The following is a 21,521-nucleotide window of genomic DNA, read 5'->3' as shown; positions in this document are numbered from 1 at the left end:
TTCTATATCCAGAAAGGAAATTTCTCTTGATTCTTTCCTTTCCAGCCTGCGAATACAAATCCTTTTGATTATCAAAATCATTCCATACAAATTGCAGAACATTTCTTCTACATGTACTCACTGATTCATTTATAATTACAACCTTGATGGACTGATATAATGTGGATACAGTGTTCTGTAAAAGTGAGTTTTTGGTAGACAGAAGTGGAAATGGATCCATCATGTTCACTTTCTATATCCAGAAAGGAAATTTCTCTTGATTCTTTCCTTTCCAGCCTGCGAGAACAAATCCTTTTGATTATCAAAATCATTCCATACAAATTGCAGAACATTTCTTCTACATGTACTCACTGATTCATTTATAATTACAACCTTCTGCTTCAGCATGTTCCTGTTATATTGTGACAAGATACTCACAATTCTGAGTCGATGATTGATGGAGTGCAAATCTGCCATGGATGCTGTTATGTTTAGTGTAGGCAATGATGTCAACATTCAAAATGACATATGGGGGTTTGAAGTGTCTTGCAGAACCATAGACTTGAGACCCATAATCCAGCTTTGAACGTGTATGTGCATGATAAAGACAGAGCAATGAAGATCAATCAGCACCTCACTCAATAGAGGATAGAGTGCAAAGGAGGTTCAATACTCTCTTCCACTTTTCTCTTAGTTGACAAATGTGTGCTAGAAATGACAAAAATGCCCCAAGAACTTGGCTTCTGTAGCTAGTGGAATAAGAGTTAGTCCATTCTTAATCCAGGATCTGGGTGAAGAGTGCATTTTCAACAGAAGTGTACACAGACACTTTTTTCTGTTGAAACCTGGACCCATTATTAAGAGCCCACAGAGAAACATGATCAATTGCTTGCTGAAGTTGTCTTTCAATTACATTCATGTTATGAGAGTGACAGTAAATTGTGAAGTCATCAACATATAGAGCACTGTCTATATGTTGATGACTTAATAGCAAAAAGTGTCACACTTAAGACAGAGCTTTGGAAAACACCTTGTTCTTGATGATATGGTCAAGAAAGTGTACTTCCTACTCTGACTTGGAAAGTTCACCTGGACAGAAAGTTTTTAATAAATACAGGGAGGTGTCCTTTGAGACCCAGGTTATAAAGATCTTTTAATATGCCATATCTCCAGGATGTGTCATAAGCTTTTTTTTTCCATGTGAAAGAAAACTGAAAATAGATGTTCTTGCTTCAGAAATGCATCTCTTATACAAGTTTCTAAATGAACCAAATGATTTAAAGTTGTTTGATGTCTATGGAACCCACATTGTGTATTAAAGAGAAGATCATTGCTTTCTAAATACCTAGAGAAGTCTGGCATGAACCATTTTCTCTAGTATCTTATAAACACAGCTGATCAGAGCATTAGGTTGATAATTATTTGCTTGTGTTGGATCCTTTATTGGTTTTGGGATGGCAATGACAACTGACTTATACAAAGAATTCAGAAATTCTTCCTCTGTATTCGGCTGTATATTAAGAGGAGATCCATAGAAGATGATAGTAGATGTTTTATCATTTCATAATGGATGTCATCAGGCTCTACTGCACTAGGATGAGACAGTAGAAAAGGTCTTTTTAGTTTAATTTTTGTAGTTGCTGCCTACATTTCTGCTGCACGTCAGTACTAGTCTGATTACTTCTTTATAGATTTTTTTTTTTTTTGTTTCTTTGATTATGTTCTTATTCTTCCAGGTGAAGCTGCTGAGATCTAGAAACTAGAGATGACTAGGGAGAATGAGACACTCCAATATTTTTGGGAAAATTGGGAACTTGAATCATGACATATAATTGTTTCGATTCAAGTTCAGTCGGTTTACTAAGACTTCGGAACTTTCCTTAAACAAACATTTATGTTTAAAGTGACATGAATGAAGCAATCAGATTCATGACCAGAAGATTCTATGTTTGGTATCCACATCATGCTATGCTGAGCAGGGCTTCTCAGGTTTATTATAAGTGATTTTTTTTTTCTAATTCCCTAAGTGATTTAGAAATGCATAACCAACGTATAAGCTTGTCTACGAGAATCAATATTATAAGTGATGTAAGATTGATACCCTTGTATTCGTTTCTCCAGAGAATGACCAGTTTGTCCAAAATAAAGATTATACTCATATGGAACTTGGTACATTCCTAGAATGGTAAGAGAAGGCTGTTTGTCCTTAGAAGAAGGTAGCCAAGATGAAAGCTTATTAATAAAGGAATGGTGGTTTCAAATTATATTTCTTTACTATTCTTGAAATTGGCTGGAGATGCCAGAGATAAGGAATCTGAAATCTTCATACAGTTTCTTGGTGTCAGTATATAGGAATCACAGATATGTTGTATTTGTTTCTTGGGGAAACCATTTCTGGTCATAATTCTGGATATTATGATTTTCTGGCTGGAGATCTTTAGAGATGAAACAAGCAGTATGCACATGGTTTAGTACATTCTATATAATAATGAGCTTTTAGGAAGGATGATGAGCTGAATTTTGTAGTATGTAACAGCCATTAAAAGTTGGTTTATGATATACAGAAGTACTAAGATCACAAGAATGCAAAATGCCAGCTAACCTTATTTTTCAACTTCCATTGTAAATTTTATACCAGGATATAGATCATTTATCTTTTCTAAGAACATAAGGAATGTATCCTTTGGGTGAGACCAGATTGCAAATATATCATCAACATAAAGATGATTGGGTTTGTATTGAAGAGAATAAGATATTCTAAAATGTTCTGAGTAGAAATTAGCTAATGCAGGAGAGAGATAACTGCACATCTAAAATTTTTCTAAATAAAAAATTATAATTTCTGATGTTTACATGTTCAAGGTATATTCTGCCTCCCATCTCCACAAAAGTCATACACCTTCTATTCACAACAGGAGGTCATTCTCACCTAATAACATCTCACTTATTCCAATAGTTTTTGAACAAACAAGCTGTTAATGGAACAATTTTATTTCTCTTATATCTGATATATGTGGCATTTGTAAACATAGTTCATCTAATTTCTTAAATGTGACTTGACTCCTCCACACCTGCTTTGGCCATTCCTCTCTACCAACATCCCCCCCACCACCTCATGCACAGTAAACTCCCTGTCTATGTCTATACTGACTCTCCCATCCCTCAGCCTGCCATTTTTGGGTCAGCTTGCATTTCAATTCTCTTAACTCATGCCACTGACCTATCAGTTCCTAAGCACTCCTTCATTTTTTTTATCAACCATGTTCTCACTATCAAAGGAGTAGGAGGTGATGTGGAAGACCATAACACCTCCTGCTTCCTCATGACCCCTCTCTCACTACTGTCGTTACTTTCCCTTCACAGCAACAGCCTCTCCAGCTGATTCACACAAAAACTATTTGAAATCAGTCTATCACATTCATACTGCTCCGTCTATTTTTCAAACTCCTACCATACCTTCACAGAACTGTACACTTCCCTCACACAGCTTTCAAACATACCATTCATAATCTTTCTTTCTTTGCAGTTCCCTATCATACTTGATCTATGGGTTTCAAGGTACACTGTGAAGGTACCTTTTACTTTCTTCAACTTCCTGGCATCCATTCTCCTTCTGTCCAATCAAATCATCAGTTCTTAGATCCAACTCCCTCTTGTTTGCTTAATTAGCACCTTAACCACTCTGCTCATTCTCCATTCTGGAAAACATTATGCACCTTCTCATTCACCACACCTTTAATAATAATATTTCTATATAATGCCACACTTCAATCATTCATTACCTCTTTCACTCAGACATCTTTCATTCCATTCTGCCTTATTCTTCCATTCACATCTACACTTCTCATTTTACTCAGCATTCATCTCTTACCTCATATTCACCAACTCCAGTTCAAGTCTTTTCTTTCTTATGTTTCCTGACCTTCTGCCAGAAAGACACCAGAAGAATCATGAAAAACCTCAACATCCAACAAGACTTCTGGTCTTAATGGAATCCCATAAAATGTGCTCAAGAGATGTGTTCCTAATCTAATACCTATTCTTTATTATACTAATCAGATATCCACTGCATAATATGAACGCAAGCACACATTCAGCCATTTCCAAGGGGGGGGGGAAACTGCTACATGTTCTAGCTTCAAACTACAGACCTACTGCTCTTGCCTCTTTTAAAGTTATAGAAAAGGTCATCAATTTTTTTTTTTATGTTGAGTCCATACACCAGAGGTTCGTTGATCAACCTATATTACATTAGTACTGCATGGGTAGTGGGTTAGGAAAGGAGGTACTTGTTTGCATTTGATTTAAATGTCTGTGTATTGTATTCCTAGGGGAAACACAACAGCGGGAAGACTGTTCCACAGTATAGCAGCTGCAGAGATGAAGGGGGGAGGAAAAGAAACTTGTTCTATGGATTTCAAGGTACACTGTGAAGGGATGTTGAGCAGCAGCTGCATGTGTTCCAATGAGCTTAGTACTAAGTGGGGGATTTATTGATGCTATTATAGATGAACATTTTCCATGCAAAATATTTGTAGAATACACATATTGCAGACACAATCATCTGTGTGAAAGGGTGGGCGTGAGTTGGTAAGAGATGGGTCATTAACCCTTTAACTGCTGATTTTATATTCTACTGACATTGTCCCATGTGCTGAATTAATTTTGCAAAAAATGTATAAATAAAATCAATTAAAATTCGTACTGAAGTAAGAAGTCTGGACAGCATCATACATTCTTGATATACACTTGTTCACTCACAAAAATGGCAATAATAGTGTTTCATAAAATTTGCATAATCAAGGAGTGTCCACTTGATTAAGCAAATTACACACATTAATTGATGCAATTAATGTAATTAATTTATGCAATTAATTGTCCTTAACTCGGACAATTCTTCTCCCGACTCATTTGTTGTTTACAATTCATCAATTTGATCATCAGTAAGATAACACGGATATTTACTGGTAGACACAATATCATGACATCACGGAAATCCCCGCAGTCACGTGGTTTATGCATCATGCTGCATATTATTATTATTCATGACACCTCCAAGGCGTCTGGAGACTCATCGCGGGAGGACACCTACTGTACAACTTTCAGTCTCCACCCGAACCTCTACTACCAATCATCCACATTAACGCCATCTAACCCCTTCCACCACAACTAGTATTTTTTGGCCAACCATTATTATTACCCCAAGATCTCATGGAATCAAATACTTATCTGGGAGGTCCTTTTATCAAACACACAGCTCATCATACCATGTCTTAAACACACTCAAACTCCTTGCAGACATCAGATTCTCAGACAAGGCATTCCAATCATTCATAACTCTGCACAAAAAAAAAAACCTGCCTCACATTCCCCTACTCACACCCTCTTTATACAGTTTCCAGGGATGGCCTCTGGTTTCCCCCTATCTCCCACTATTTTATGTAGAACTTCTCCAGCATTAATCCTATAACAACCGCTTACCAAATATCTCCCCTCTTCCTCCTGTCCAACAGACTCTGCAAATTACATCTTTCAATCTTTCCTCATACTCGACATTCCAGAGGTGTCAGAAACTACCTTAGTCAGTCGCCTTTGGACACTTTCCAACATCTCTTCATCGTTCTGAAAACCAGGTGACCAAATCTGGGCACAATAGTCCATGTGTGGCCTAATCAAAGCCTTATACAACAGAACAAGAATATCCCTACTTCTACGTGTCAGTGTCCTCCGCATCATTCCCAGAAGCTTTTGTGTTGTCTTCACAATTTTGGCTATGTGTCCCCTAAATTTCAGATCCTTATCTACTATCACCCCCAGATATCTTATTTACTCCACTTCTGACAATATATCCTCACCAAGTATAAATTCTGCATCCCATCTTTGTTTCCCAAATTTTAAAACCTTACATTTTGCAACATTGAATTCACATCCCCATTTCCATGCCCAATCACTCAATCTATTCAAGTCTTCCTGTAAGGCCACAACATCTTCACTACACTTCATGGTTCGTCCCAACTTTGCATCATCTGAAACAACTGAATATCTCCATCCAAATCTTCACCTATATCATTAATATACAAGTTAAAGAATAATGGACCTAAAACAGACCCCCGAGGCACTCCACTAGTGACTTTCCTTTTCCTGGATATCACTCCCCCCCATACACAACTTGTTGATACTTATCAGATAGCCAGTCTCCAATCCAATGCACCAATCTGATATCCAACCCCATCTGCTCTACTTTGACTGTCAACCTATCATGAGGTACTCTATCAAAAGCCTTTGCAAAATCCAAGTATACTACTGTGTATCCTTCTCCTCTGTCCAAGGAATCAGTCACTTTATTGTAATAAGTAAGCAGATTAATTACTAAAACATGACCTCCCTTTAGCAAATCCATACCGTCCATCAAAGATAATACCATTGTTGTTAACCCAACTCTGGATCCTAGTTCTCACAAACTTCTCCAACAACTGACACACAGATAGGCATATAGTTTGATGCTTGAGTTCGATCACCTCCTTTATGAAGCGGCACAATCTTGCCCTCCTTCAACTCCTTAGGAACTTGATCGAGTACAAGACTCGGTCAACCAATTGTTCTTAATGTCAGCGCACATATGACAGCCTTGCAAAACTACCAGAGAGAAAGTGAGCGTGATTGATGGCAAGAAAGTAACTCACTTTTTTGTTGTCAGTTTCAGGTGGTTTCATAAGTAGTTTACTATCAGTCACATTTCCTTTCTCACTCTCAGTCTCACACACCATTTTGCAATCAGTCAAGCTCTTTCTTGCAATGTCAGCTTACCATCAATCACAGTTTCCTTCTTTCCTTCTGACAGTGTCATACAATATGACATTGTATGAGACTCTTTTTCTCGCTGTCATTGCTATATGCTTCCATACTTACCTGAATCTCTGAATGCTATGACTCACATTCTTATGCTCTCTCCTACCTTTTTACCATTTGTCCAATACTGCTTATTTCACATTCTCCACTCTGATTCAAGGAAGTCTCATAATGCATCAATATGTCATGCTTCCTGCATACCTATATTTATTCACTTATCTTATTCAGCTTCTTCACATACACTTCCTCAACATCTCTGCACACATACATATTACATTCCAAGTACCTATACTTCTGAAAAATCTACACCACCCAAGTTATCTAAATTTTGTACAAATCAATTTAATAACAATTAGTATACAAAAAATAAGAATTGAAATATTAAAATAAGAATAAGAGTTGAAAGAATAAGGAACACACAAAAAATTAAATTTTGGCGTGTTCCTTATTCTTTGATCTGAATTTTTAAATAAAAATTATCAAATAAACAACTTAAAATTCGCAAAACATTACATAATCAATTCGCACAGTGAAATTCAATTTAAATTTACACAATATTGTCATGCAATAAATAAAAAATATAAACTTATGCTGCTGTAGCCCACAGAACCACTATCTTGTTTTACAATCATCCTCTCAAGATAATTTCATCATATATTATAAAAACTTCGGGTTAATTCAGCTTCACTTTGATTCTACTTAAATTTTATTTATAATATTTACGTTAGTCATTATTCTTGATAACTAATTCTTATAGAAAGGCTTATACGTTGGCAACACATAACTATTAAATTAGATGACAATGCCCTAACCACTGAACTAGGGCATTGTCATCTGAACATATTAATTTTGCCCTACTATATAGTGTTTTAATAACCCCATATTGTTGTGAAAGGGGGTGGTGGGATCGCTGGTGAATGTATCAGCCTGTATGGGTGGGTTTTCTATAAACAGAGAAAACCAAGGATTCATCAGGTTGGTGAGCAATTAGAGTGTCTAGGAAAGGGAGGCTGTTGTTTACCTCTTTTTCCAGGGTGAACAGGATTTTGGGGTGTTGGTTGTTTAAGTGTGTTAAGAAGGAGTGGAGTGTATCTGAGCCATGTGGCCAAATAACAAACACATCATTCATGTAATGAAGCCAAATAGTGGATTTTTGTGGACAGAGTTTAAGGCTTCAAAAGTCTCCATAAAGAAGTTGGCCAAGGGTGGGGAAAGTGGTGAACCCATGGCTATCCCCTCTATCAGTTTGTAGAATTTTCCTTGCCAAATGATATAGCCTGAGTTCATTGTGAACTGAAATAGGGCTGAGATATCAGGAGGAAATTTGACTTGTATGAGCTCTAAGATTTCCTTGAGTGGGACATTTGTGAATAGGGAGAAGAGACTTCAAAACTGACCATTATATTAGTGTGTTGGAGTGAGAGGTTTTCTATACTGGCTTTGAAGTGGGCTGAGGTTTTTTTTTTTTTTTTTTTTTTTTTTTTTTATGTATGATGGTCAGGGGTGTAGTCCTAAAAGAAATAGTGCTAGGGCTCTACCTTGGAAACAAAAATCCAGAGCACAAAGTGTGGCATTATTATTATTATTGCGAAGACTATATGGCAGAATGAGAGATTGCCTCGTTTTCTGAAACAAAAATGACAAGAGCAGCAAGCTGCTATTTTTTGACCGAAAGCTGGAAATGCATTATAAGTCACATTATTATAATTCTTATAATTTATTATAATGAATTTAAAAATTTTGATAGTTTTAAAAAGGTACTAGGGTATCGCCCTGCTGTGCCCTGGCCCGACTACACCCCTGGTGATGGTGTAGTGCCAGTATAGTGTGCAAGCACTTTGGCTAAATGTTTGGCTAATTTATATGTGGGGGAATCAATGCAATCCACTATGGGATGTAATGGCACATTTATTTTATATATTTTCTTGGAAGTCCATAAAATCGGGGGGGGGGGGGGGTCTAGAGTTACAAGGTTTTAGTTTGTTGGTAACTTCCACAGGCCAAGAAGTGACCTTCTTAAAGAGCCTATGGAGTGTTCTAATTTGAATTGGTAGGATTATTTTCAATAGGGAGGTGGGTAGCCCGATCTAATAATAAAGCATTAATTGCAAAAATTAACATTGAATTGCCAACGCATAGGCCTTTCTACAAGAATTACTATCATCCACAGAGATTCCATCACACGCAAGGCCAGCCAATACAGCAACTGAAGTTGAAGATATCTAGACGACTAAATTGTCTGACCTTCGTAAAATGTTGCAGGGATAATGAGGTAATCCCAAATAGTGTTAAATTTAAGCACTGTTTTGCTTCACAGAAAGCTCTCTGTATTTATAACTGCACTGGCTTCGCCCTACTGCGAGAACAAATTACCTCGACATGTGTTCTCCTAGCTGATGAAAATAAAACTTTACGGGCACTAGAGGAAGAGCTTTCAAATACACTGAACCACAACCTTTGGACGATTCTCTATGACGTCTCATGCACTTCAGCAACAAAAGAATTTGATACGATACATAGTCGGCATATCAAGAAATTTGATAACTTGAAAAAGAACTCTACCTCCGTACTACAGCACCCACTCAACACTGTAGTCAACCGCTCTTCCGTTGTTTAGAAGCCTGAAGCACTCACCGCTATCTCTACTAGAAATAAAGAAAAACAAGGAAATAATAATCACCAAAGCAGATAAGAGAAACACCACTGTGGTTCTCAACCAAAAGGACTACACAAGTAAGCTTAATGCTTTATTATTAGATCGAGCTACCTACTTCCCTATTGAATATAATCCTGCCAGCTCTCAAATCAGAACACTCCATAGGCTTCTTAAGAAGGTCACTTCTTGGCTTGTGGAAGTTACCAACAAACTAAAACCTTATAACTCTAGACCCCCCCCCTGCCCAATTATATGGACTTCCAAAAATACATAAAATAAATGTGCCATTATGTCCCATAGTGGATGGCATTGATTGCCCACATATAAATTAGCCAAACATTTAGCCAAAGCGCTCACACACTATACTGGCAACACACCATCATGCATAAAAAAACTCAGCCCACTTTAAAGCCGGAATAGAAAACTTCTCACTCCAACACACTGACATAATGGTCAGTTTTGATATCTCCTCCCTATTCAGAAATGTCCCACTCGAGGAAACCTTAGCGCTCATACAAGCCAAATTTCCTCCCAATATCTCAGCCCTATTTCCATTCACAATGAACTCAGGCTATTTCATTTGGCAAGGAAAATTCTACAAACAGAAGGGGGACAGCCATGGGTTCACTATTTTCCCCACCCTTGGCCAACTTCTTTATGGAAACCTTTGAAGAGAAAGCGCTAAACTCTGCCCCACAAAAACCCACTATTTAGCTTTGTTACGTGGATGACGTGTTTGCTATTTGGCCACATGGCTCAGACACATTCCACTCCTTCTTAACACACTTGAACAACCAACACCCCAAAATCCTGTTCACCCTAGAAAAAGAGGTAAACAACAGCCTCCCTTTCCTAGACACTTTAATCACTCACCAGCCTGATGGATCCTTGGTTTTCTGTTTATAGAAAAGCCTACCCATACAGGCAGATACATTCACCAGCAATTTCCCCCCCTCCTCACAACAATATGGGGTTATTAAAACACTATATAACAGGGCAAAATTAATCTGTTCAAATGACAATGCCCTAACCACTGAACTAAACCACATCCTTAATACTTTCTTAGCCAAAGGCTACAACCCCCCAAAAAATATTAAAACCAGTAAACCACAACTCCCCCCCCCTCACAATAAAGATTACATTAAATCTATCACCATTCCCTAACATCCCAGGGCACCTCAGAAAAAATAACCAAAATCCTTAAAAAAAATATGACCTGACTTCTTGTTACAGACCATATAAAAAGTTGGCATCCCTTATCTGCTCTACCAAAGACCAACCACTTCCTCTAGACCTACCTGGGGTATACCAGGTCCCATGCAGCTGTAAATTGTCCTACTTTGGCCAAACAGGCAGGACAGCGAATATCAGGATTTCAGAACACAAGGACTACATCCAGTTTCACCAGTATAGCCACTCTGGACTTGCAGACTATGCTCTAGATACCCGCTACAGAATACGTTGGAAGAAAACCAAAGTAATACACCGCAGCAAGTTCAAGTACGAAAGATTATTCATAGAATCAGACTCAGCTCTAAAAAACGTTCCAAACCTCAACAAATTTGAGTGCATGAAACTGCCCAAAATTTGGGAGACTTATATCATGAGAACATCAGCCAAACGGCCAAGACAACCCAATATAGCCCGCTAGAGGGCACCATTAGGACATTAAGAACAATAGTAGTTTCTTATCTTCTGCCTCATTTGCTTTTTGTAGTGCCTGCGTGCACATGCCATATTTGTATGTTCTCATGAAGATGGCAATCTGACATTGCCAAAATATAGGAAGTATTTATTAAATTTTCTTTTAATTAATATTCCAGTATACGTTGTAAATTCCTTAAATAATTTAATAGTCTTGATAACTAAAATGCCAAGTGCTTTTTTTTAAAAAAAAAGTTTAGCACAATAAAATAACTTACAGTTGAAGTAATTCTCTTTCAACATTTATTTATAAAATACAGTATTCTACTTACGGGCTATACTGTGGAGAGTTGCTAAAGAAGTCCACAAGACAAGCAAGCAGATAAGCCTCTGAAAATTTAAGTGTGATAATTAGATATCAGAACATCATAAAAGTTTTCATTAATGAGAAATTTTTCTAGAATCAGTATATTCCTGATTTTAAACAGCCACAGTAGCTGCAACATTCCCAGTTAAATTAAACTACCACTGGAAATTAAGTATTATTTAAACTTGCACTGGTTGAATAACAGTTCTATTTGGTTGTCATATTGAACGTGATTTGTTCTGAGATATTGCAGATAGGTTTAACTCTTGTTGCCTTGGTTATTTAAAATCAGTGCTGATGCAGCTCAAATCATGAGAAAAACGTGTCATACTGAATAACTGTTTAGATTATGGAAAAGCATGAGCATCTCAGTTATGACAAGAATGTATTATGCCTGTATGGATATGTTCTCTGGCTGGTTTGCATGGCTTATGTGAAAAACTTAATTTTAAGTAGCATGTCTCAGATGCAGTTACATCTATTTTGTGTGTGTGTGGGGGGGGGGAAATGAATGTCTGGAAGGGCTAAATAAAGTCATCTTCTATGGCTGGCTAACTTAATCTCAAGTGAAAAATCTAAAAAAATATTCTCTTCATTCTTGGCAGGATTTGAACTTAGATATTTCACGAGCCACTTTTCTCACTGCACATTACTTTGGGTCTGTAGGCATTTGATTTCATAACAAATAAGGCTATTTTAGTGAAAATATGCTGTAAAATACTTTATCCAGAATAATAGTCTTTTGCATAGCAATATTTGTCTTCTACCTTAGTTGTGATATTATTATTATTATTATTACGGGTATCTCCATGGAGTCAGTAGACTCATCGCGGGAGACCCAAACTAGCAAAACAATATCTGTCATATCTCTTCTTGAATTCATTTACAGACGAAGAGCTCACAACTAAGTCAGGCAATGAATTCCACTCATTCACCACCCTCCAGGCAAAAAACCTTGTTCTGACACCGTTGTTAACCACACTCTTCTTTAATTTCCAGAGATGACCTCTTGTTCTTCCATCACTATCACACAGCTGAAACATTTCCCCTGCATCAATCCTATAAAAACCTTTTAGTAATTTGAATGTTTCTATCATATCACCTCTTCTTCGCCTATCAACCAATCTCTGCAATCCACAAGCTCTCAATCTATCAATGTAGGGAGTATTTTTTATATCACTCACCAACTTGGTCACTCTTCTCTGAACCCTCTCCACAGCCTCCTGATCTCCAAGGAATCCAGGTGACCAGACCTGAGCACAGTAATCCAAATGTGGAAGTATCAATGCTTTATAAAGGGGAATAATAACCTCTTTATCTCTGGATGTCAGTGTGTTCCTCAACAACCAAGTAATCCTATGTGCAATCTTGGACACCTTAGCAATGTGTCCTCTGAACTTCATCTCCCTATCTACCAATACCCCTAAGTCCCTAGCCTCATCAATCTCTTGGAGTACCTTTCCATCGATGTAGTACACAGCTGGTAATCTTTTAATCCCAAAATGCATGACTTTACACTTTTCCACATTGAACTGACATCCATTTTCTTTTGCCCATTTTACCAGCTTATTTAAATCCTCCTGCAAACTTTCAACATCAGCTTGATTTTTTATTGCACTACACAACTTTGCATCATCAGCAAACAACTGAATATCTCCCTTTAAGCCGTTTCCTATATCATTTATATACAAATTAAACAACATTGGCCCAAGCACAGAGCCCTGAGGTACACCACTGGTCACCTGCCTCATTCTGGACTCGGCTCCTCCATACACCACCTTATGGTATCTCTCCCTGAGCCATTCTCCTAGCCATATCACCAATTTAATATCCATTCCCATCTGCTCCAATTTGCGTAACAGTGTTCTATGGGGTATCCTGTCAAAAGCCTTAGCAAAATCCAGAAGTACCACTGTGTAGCCAGTTCCTTTGTCCAACTTGGATGTTATTCTATTATGAATAGTTAATAGATTGCTAAGGCAGGATCTACCTTTAACAAAACCATGTTGGCCTCTATAGAGTATCATATCCTGATCCACCCATTCTTGAATTTTGTCTTTAACCAACTTTTCCAATACTTTTACCACTACTCCTGAGATGGTGATTGGTCTGTAATTCAATACCGCAGTTTTAGAGCCACCCTTATGCAAAGGAACCACTTTGCCTAACTTCCACTCCCTAGGGACCATACCAGAGTTCAAACTTAAATTAAATATCCAGGTAAGAGGGGTTGACAATTCATTTGCACATTCACGCAACACCCGAGCTGATATTCCATCTAAGCCTACCGCAGTGTTTGCATTTAAGTTTTGCAATATATTTAATACCTCTGATTCTTTAGCTTCAATTCTCACATTAGGTATTGCTATAGGTATAGAGATATCCTCACTTGGGTGATAGACTTTTGAGAAGTGATCACTCAGTAACTCGACTATTACATCTGATTTTGTCACCTCAATACCATCAGCACCCACTAAGGTTATCCTTCCGAAGTCATTCTTCCTCTTACTTGCCACATAGCGGAAGAACTCTTTGGGATTACCCTTGATCTCTTTGGCTAAGGTCTTCTCATAATCTGATTTAGCTTTTCTTACTATGCTGGTAACCTTCCTAGCTTGAGCCTTGTACTGCTCATGGGTGTCCTGATCGCCCTTCTCCTTGTAAATTCTCCATAACATTTTCTTTTTTTGCAGTTCAAGCTTGATACTACTGCTCATCCATCTAATGCCTGCCTTGTTTGACCTCCTGACCATAGGGACACAATCTGATATTGCTTTCCTCAGATACCCGCTGATTTTATCCCAAGCACTGCTAACATCTTTCCCTTGCAATATGTTTTGCCATGGGATGGCTGCAAGCTCACTCCGAAGCTTGTTATAATTGCCTAACCTGTAGTTCCGTATATACCCCTTCTTAATAGAAAAATCCACAGATTTTGCAACCTCCCAAGTCAATACCACATGATCGCTTTCACCAACTGGAGGTAACGAGGACACCTTACTTATGCATATAACCTCTGAACCAATAACCAGGTCCAACACTCTCACACCACGTGTCCCTTCAGTTACGTGCTGTTTCAAGTAATTATCTCGTAGAAGATGTATGAACTCCATTTCCTTTTTGCTACGAGATATTTCCTCCTTCCAATTGATATCACCATAATTAAAATCCCCCATAATAATCACTAAGCCTTCACTCATTGCACTAAGTTGCTGATGCATGAATTCAATATCTTCCCCCGTACTCCCTGGCCTATAGCAGCATCCAACTCTATATTTGGTTGCGTTGGTCACTATTTCGCACCAGACTGCCTCAAATGAACTCTCATTCACATGTCTATCATCATGATATACTACTTTCTTTGGCTGCAACACATCGGCTATCATCAACAGTACTCCTCCTCCTGTTCTATCTTCTCTATCCTCCCTGAAAATACTGTACCCTTCACATTCAATTCCAGTGACCACATCTTCTGCTGACAGCCAAGTTTCACTAATGCCTACAACTTTTGGTGAGATTTCACTGACTAATGCCAAAAATTCTTCTTTCTTATTTCGAATGCTTCTAGCATTGGTATACAAAAATTGCAGATTCCCTCTAGATCTTGTACCGGCTTTAGAACTGATATATAAGTCACTAACTACCGTAGTCCTATGCCGATTTTTATCCCCTCTCTTCTGCAATTTATTCTGCCTATAAGGATCAATAAATACACAATCAGTGCTAAAGCTTCTCTCTCTTACACTCAACCTTTTCAATATTAGTTTCCCTGCCCAATAACTTCAACCTGTTCAGAAAACAATAACTCCTTCAATCGCTTATGTCCTTCCATGTTAAGATGCAGTCCATCTCTAGCATACAACTGCCTTTTTCCTTCAAACACACTCCAAACATCAACAAACTCCAGACCTCTTTTTCTGCACATTCTTGCAATCATATCATTCATTATCATTGCTCGTCTACTTAACTCGTAATTGTCAAAACGAGGCAGCACACACACTATTCTCCCATTGACACTTTTCCTCTTCACAATATCTAATAATGTTCTTAAATCTTTTCCTACCCGATTTATACTACCTCTCAGGTCATTCGTACCCACCATAACTATCATCTTGTCTGTTTCATGCCCTCTCTTTATCGCTAAAGCCACTCTTTCTATTGCCCCATCAGCCCAGCACTCCTCATGCATACCACTCTCCATACCCTTAATCATAGAATCACCATATATTTTACCACTCTTAACTTCATTCAAGTCCACACTCATGGACTCATTCTCTACACTATTCAGCATGACTCTCCCAGCTTCATTACTCAACTCTCTATTACTTACCCCCCCACTCTCACTACATCTAATTTCTTCTAGGCCACTTGTGGTTTTATTATGTTGACTCCCAATCACTCCCATACTATTTATTACTGAATCATTCAAAGACTCACCCATATGTAATCCTGTTCTAGTTACTTCAGCTAAAGTAATCTCTATAGTCCTAATTTCTCTGTTTAACACATTAAACTCAGCTTTAACTTCCAGAATCTCCTTACCGATCACTTCCACTTCCTCATGAAGAAGATGAAGGTCATTTTTCATTTTCATAAACTCCCGCCGAAGTTCTTCCGCTACGGTCCCGATGTCTGCTTCCATTCCTAAACGCTCCAGCCTATCCCGACACTTCTCACATACGTCGACATTTTCTTTCTTCTCATTTTGCCAGACCGACCACAGATCCTTCACATTTTTCGGTGCATACATGTAGCAGTTTCCGCACCGCATCCATTGCGAAAAATCTAACGCTGAGCCAGCCTTTCGTGTAGTAGTAGAAGTCCTGCGCGCCGCTGACGTACGTTTCTTGTTGGATGCCATCTTTACACGTTGTTATAGTGAAACAAACGGCAGTGAAAACACAATATATACAACACAGTTCTAAACAATAATACCACTGAAGGACACTTGTTTCTAACCGATGCACAATTGCAGCATAATTTGTGACAAAAAGCCACACTATATTTAACTTTAAAAACACGTTTTCTAGACTAGCTAAACTCGACCGCCACATTTACCAAGGACACTGATATGTGATATGAGTTTGGTTTCATAGCCTTATTTGATATGAAAAAAATATACCAAACTGTAATTTTACAGTTTCATAGACTGGAGATCCACATTAAAAAATAATAATAATTTAATTAAAAAAATTTAAGTAAATTAAAAATCTGTTATATATGCTTCTTAAGTACTATTTGACTATGCAAGTTTGTGTGCATATTCATCTATCATTGTTCAGTGTAGCTAATACATGGTTAGAAATATATTACAATTAAGGAAGTTTTTGACTTGAATATGTAGGAAAATAAATCACTCACCTTAAAAATAAAAAAAATGAAAAATAATAAAAAAAACTGCTTCAGGATCAAAGTCAAATAACTGGCAGGAGGGTACCATATAGTCTTTAAGGAATGCAGAAAAACCAATTGGGGCTTTGGGCTACAGAACTAATGTTAAATCTTCATCTTCATGTGGTGTGTGCTCCATTATTAGGAGGATGCTAGCATCAACCTAATACATGTACAGCCCTGTTACATGTATTAGGTTAATATATGCAACTTAAATATCAGCTTATTATGTGGCACCCTGTCAAATGCCGTTGCAAAATCAAAAAAAAAAAAAAAAAAGGCAATATATGCCTTTCCCTCATCAACCACTGTTATCACTTTATTATAAAAGGCAATCATATTATTACAGCAAGAGCGCCCCTTAACAAATTCATGTTGACTCTCACAGATAACATTCTCTCACATGCCCAACACTATATATGGTCCCTAACTAAATTCTCTGAGATCTTAACAACTACTGATGAAACACAAACTGGCCTATAATTGGACACTTCCAGTCTGCTACTGCCCTTATACAATGGCACTATCTTACCTTCCTTCCATTCCTTGAGTGTACCTTTATCGTACTCAGACTTTCACTGAAAAGCCAGGTCAATGGAGCTGCCAGTTCTTTAGCACATTTCACATTCACATGTCAGTTCTTTAGCACATTCACCACATCTCTCAAAACCTATGGTGAAATACCATCCAGGCCCACAGTTTTACTGACATCCAGAGTACTCAGTATTTGGAACACACTCTCCTCTTGTACCTCTAAACCTTGAACCTGTCCTATCCCTCTGGTATTAAAACCTACTTTTCCAGGATGAAATACTCCAATAAAGTGTTCATTGAACAATTCCACTATGTCCTCTTCGTCAGTCACTCTATTCCCATTTTTATCCCACAATGTCATTCTTCCACAATCATTTCTCCTCCTAATGGTCACATAGCTAAAAAATTACCTAGGATTTTTTTTGGATCTTAGGACCAATCTCTTCTCATATTCCAGGTTTGCCTTCCCTTACTATACTAGTCACCTTCCTTGCCTGAGTCTTATATTCTTCAAGCAACTGCTCTCAGCACTCTTTTCTTATATCTCTTCCATAACATCTTTTTCACCTGAAGTTCCTGTTTGATATTGTTTGTCATCCACTTTGTACCAAATTGTGTTCTCTTCTTCCCTCATGGAATACAGCTTACTATTGCTGCTAACAAATAATCCTTCAAAATTTTCCTAGCACTACTGATATCTCGGCCTTCCAATTTCACCCTCCATGGAACTGTCCCAAGTTGATATCTAAGACTATTATAATCACCCCCTTATAATTCCATATGTTCCATTCTCTTTGATACTCCTGCATGCCTGTGCATCTTCCGAGTCAAAACCACATGGTCACTCTCTCCAACTGAGTTTTGAATCTGAATGGGAGGTAATGACATTACATACAGGTATATGTGGGCCCAAGAGGATGTTGAAATACATGTACACGACTTTTCAAAGTATCAGAAAATAAGAGGTATACTTAATGAGAAAATGGCAAAAGCATGTTTTCCAGGTGCAAAGATGAAGGATGTTAGTGATATGTTTGCAGAAGAAAGAAGCAAACGAATGAATTGTTTTGGCAGGATCAAATTATTTGAATGGTGATAAAAAGGGCCATGAATGTCAATGAGCAGATTATGCAGAAAATGGTCTGCGTATATAGATGTGAATTTGATGGATGTAAGGACCTGTTCCATGTTATTCAAATTGAGAATCTCTCAAAAATGAAGCAAAATCTCAGATTATGCTAACTGGCACACTGAACTGATATGTGATCCTATTTTAGAACACTATCACAGTACACTATCATTGTGATAAAAAAATCTACAGAATTAATGGAATAAAATAAAATTTCATAGACTGCTTTTCCTGTCTATTTATCTACATTTTAAATAATTCTAAATATGCATTAAGAAATCTGTCAAATTTCATGTTGTTAAAGGTATCATAATTATAGAGAATTCATATTTCAAGGACATTTTGCTAAAACTGTGAGGATATATGACAATGATGTGGAGAACACTGACATGTAAAAGTAAGGATGCTATGGTTCCATTGTACAAGGGTTTGATGAGGCTGCATATCGATTGCTATGTGCAGATTTGGTTGCCTAGTTTTCAAGATTACCAGATTAATGTGGATGAGATTTTTCATAGAATGACTGGATACAGGGGAAGAACAAGAGGGTGTGAGAGTAAATTTTGTGAATGGAGAGTGGTGAATGATTGGAATACACTGCCTGAACATGTGGCAGTGTATTCCAATCCTGAACATGTGGAATGTGTGGCAAAGAACATGACAGCTGCTGCTATTACCCCAAAATCACATGGAAGAACAAAGTATATGCTGCTAGTAATATATAATGTAATGTGTTATTCACAGTAGAGATGGCTAAGAATATCATAAGATCAAGAAAAATCACTCCAAATATCACAAGATCAAGAAATAAATCAGAAAATGGGAGAAAGTAAAAGCGTGAAACCATTAACAAATAAGACATAAAATAATATAAAATACAACATTAAACTTGATGAGCTTAAATTGTAATGGATTAAATCATAAAGTCAAAAATTACTACTAAATCAAATGTTTAAATATTTTTGTTTAAATATTTTAACAACCCATTATGTTTTAATATATGAATTGCATAAAAGTAATAGTAGATGATTAATAACACTAATAATATGTAACTCTAACATCTGGTTGCTTTCTCACAAAGTATCTATAAAAATGAAATATTAGAAGTAGACATGGTAAAAAAAAAAAGGTATGCACACTCATTAATAGATACTGACCAACAAAACAAAGAAAAAAACTGGGAACAAATCAAACATCTTTGCAAAAAAAAGCTCTGCCATAGTAGAAGGTAATATGAACTTCATAAAAAACAAGATTAACACTTTCATTGCCAAGCTGAAAATTGGAATTTCGTGTGGTGGCCAAATTTTTAAATTTTTTTTATTTAGTTAGCGACATCCATGCGATAACGCGTGATCGGCCGTTTGGTGAGAACTCGCATCGCGTGATACCGCGATATCATACATTGCCAAGCTGAAAATTGGAATTTCGTGTGGTGGCCAAATTTTTTTTTTTTTTTTTGCTTAGTTAGCGACATCCATGCGATAACGCGTGATCAGCCGTTTGCTGAGAACTCGCATCGCGCAATATCGCGTGATTGGCAATGAACATGTTAAAGATCAGAAAATATAACCAAAATATCACAAAAGGACTACATCACATCTTTAAAGACAGTGAGCATACAGTCAGGCTTTTAAATCAAATGAAAGAGAAATTTATCACCTTAGCTTCAAGCAATGCATCTAGAATTATTACTATGCATCAGACCTCACAAAGTCAAAGAACTTACCAGGAAGTCTACATTCTAATGCAAAAAGATCATCAAACCATTTTTTTTAAATTCATTCACAGTTTCTGACTCATCATATTTCCAGGCAATGCACTCCACACACCAACCATTCTCCATGCAAAGAATCTGCTCCTCACTTCCTTACACACAAACACACAAACACACACACACACACACACACTTCTTATACAGGTTCCGGGGATAGCCTTTTGTTCTACCCTTTGTTTCCCTTCAACTGTATGAAAAATCTCCTCCATATAAATCTACTAACAATCTCTAACCAACTTATATGCTTCAATCATATCTCCTCTTTTTTCCTCTATCCACAAGGCACTGCATATTGCATTCCCTCAATGTGTCCTTATATTCTATATTCCATTGACCTGACAGTGACTTAGTGAAACTTCTCTGTATGCTCTATAACATATCTTCTCTGTGAAAACCAAGCAATCAATCTGCACACACTTGTCCATACCCAACCTGATGAAAAGCCTTACCTCTTTGCTTTTGCATGTCAAGGTCCTCCTCATCATTACCACAATTTTAGCAATGTGACCCACTAAACTTCAAGATTATCTATCCATCATCACTCCTAGATCTCATCTGTCCCACCTCTCAAAATTTTCCCAGTGCTCTGCATCCTAACCTTACCTACCAAATTTCAAGACTTTGGACATTACAACATTAAACTGATTAGTTCCACTCACCCAGTAGTCTGAGTGAGTGGAACTAATCAGTTTAATGAGAACTAATCAGTCTAATGAGATTCTCTTGAGAGAAAATGGGGGGGTACATCATGTAATGCTGAATCCAATGGAGTCTCAAGGGAATAATGATAGGTACAGAAAAAAGTGACAGTGCGTTGACTATCTGTACTAATGCCAGAAGTATCTAGCATAAAGGAGATGAATTAGTGGCACTGACAGCCTAAGCCTGTTCAAAGATTATTGAGATCACTGAGACATGGTTGACAGAATAAGATATACTGACAGGAATAGAAATAGCAGGGCACAGTATTTTTCAGCAGGATAGGAAAGACAAATGTGGTGGTGGTTGAATACTGCTATAATAAGTGATGAGTTGTGTCCTCTGTGGAGGATTTGGAGGGCAATGGCACAAGTGGTTTTTAGAGCATATGGTGTGAGGTGGAGGCAGGCAAGACTGAATATTTAGTGGAATGTTGTTATGAGCCAGGGAGAATAGAGGGTAAAGAACAGCAGATGTTTAGGCAGTTGAGCTTGGA

The 21,521-nt window shown here is 37.5% G+C and overlaps 1 protein-coding gene across 7 annotated transcripts in view; it reads right to left on the bottom strand.

Moving 5' to 3' along the window:
* The window catches only part of Nt5b (5' nucleotidase B), a 580,494-nt gene that overhangs the window by 298,738 nt on the left and 260,235 nt on the right, over positions 1 to 21,521 (bottom strand). For all 7 annotated transcript variants that reach the window (XM_090391852.1, XM_090391851.1, XM_090391857.1 and 4 more), the window contains one exon: positions 11,461 to 11,518. In XM_090391852.1, coding sequence (XP_090247978.1) covers positions 11,461 to 11,518 — 58 coding nt within the window. The remainder of the gene's footprint in view (positions 1 to 11,460; positions 11,519 to 21,521) is intronic.

Source organism: Typopeltis vanoorti, chromosome 4 (assembly GCF_054136105.1).
Source record: "Typopeltis vanoorti isolate ZY-2024b chromosome 4, IOZ_Tvanoo_1.0, whole genome shotgun sequence".
Classification (NCBI taxonomy): domain Eukaryota; kingdom Metazoa; phylum Arthropoda; class Arachnida; order Uropygi; family Thelyphonidae; genus Typopeltis; species Typopeltis vanoorti.
The sequence above is the reverse complement of the archived record's forward strand: the minus strand, read 5'-3'. Positions and strand labels throughout refer to the sequence as shown.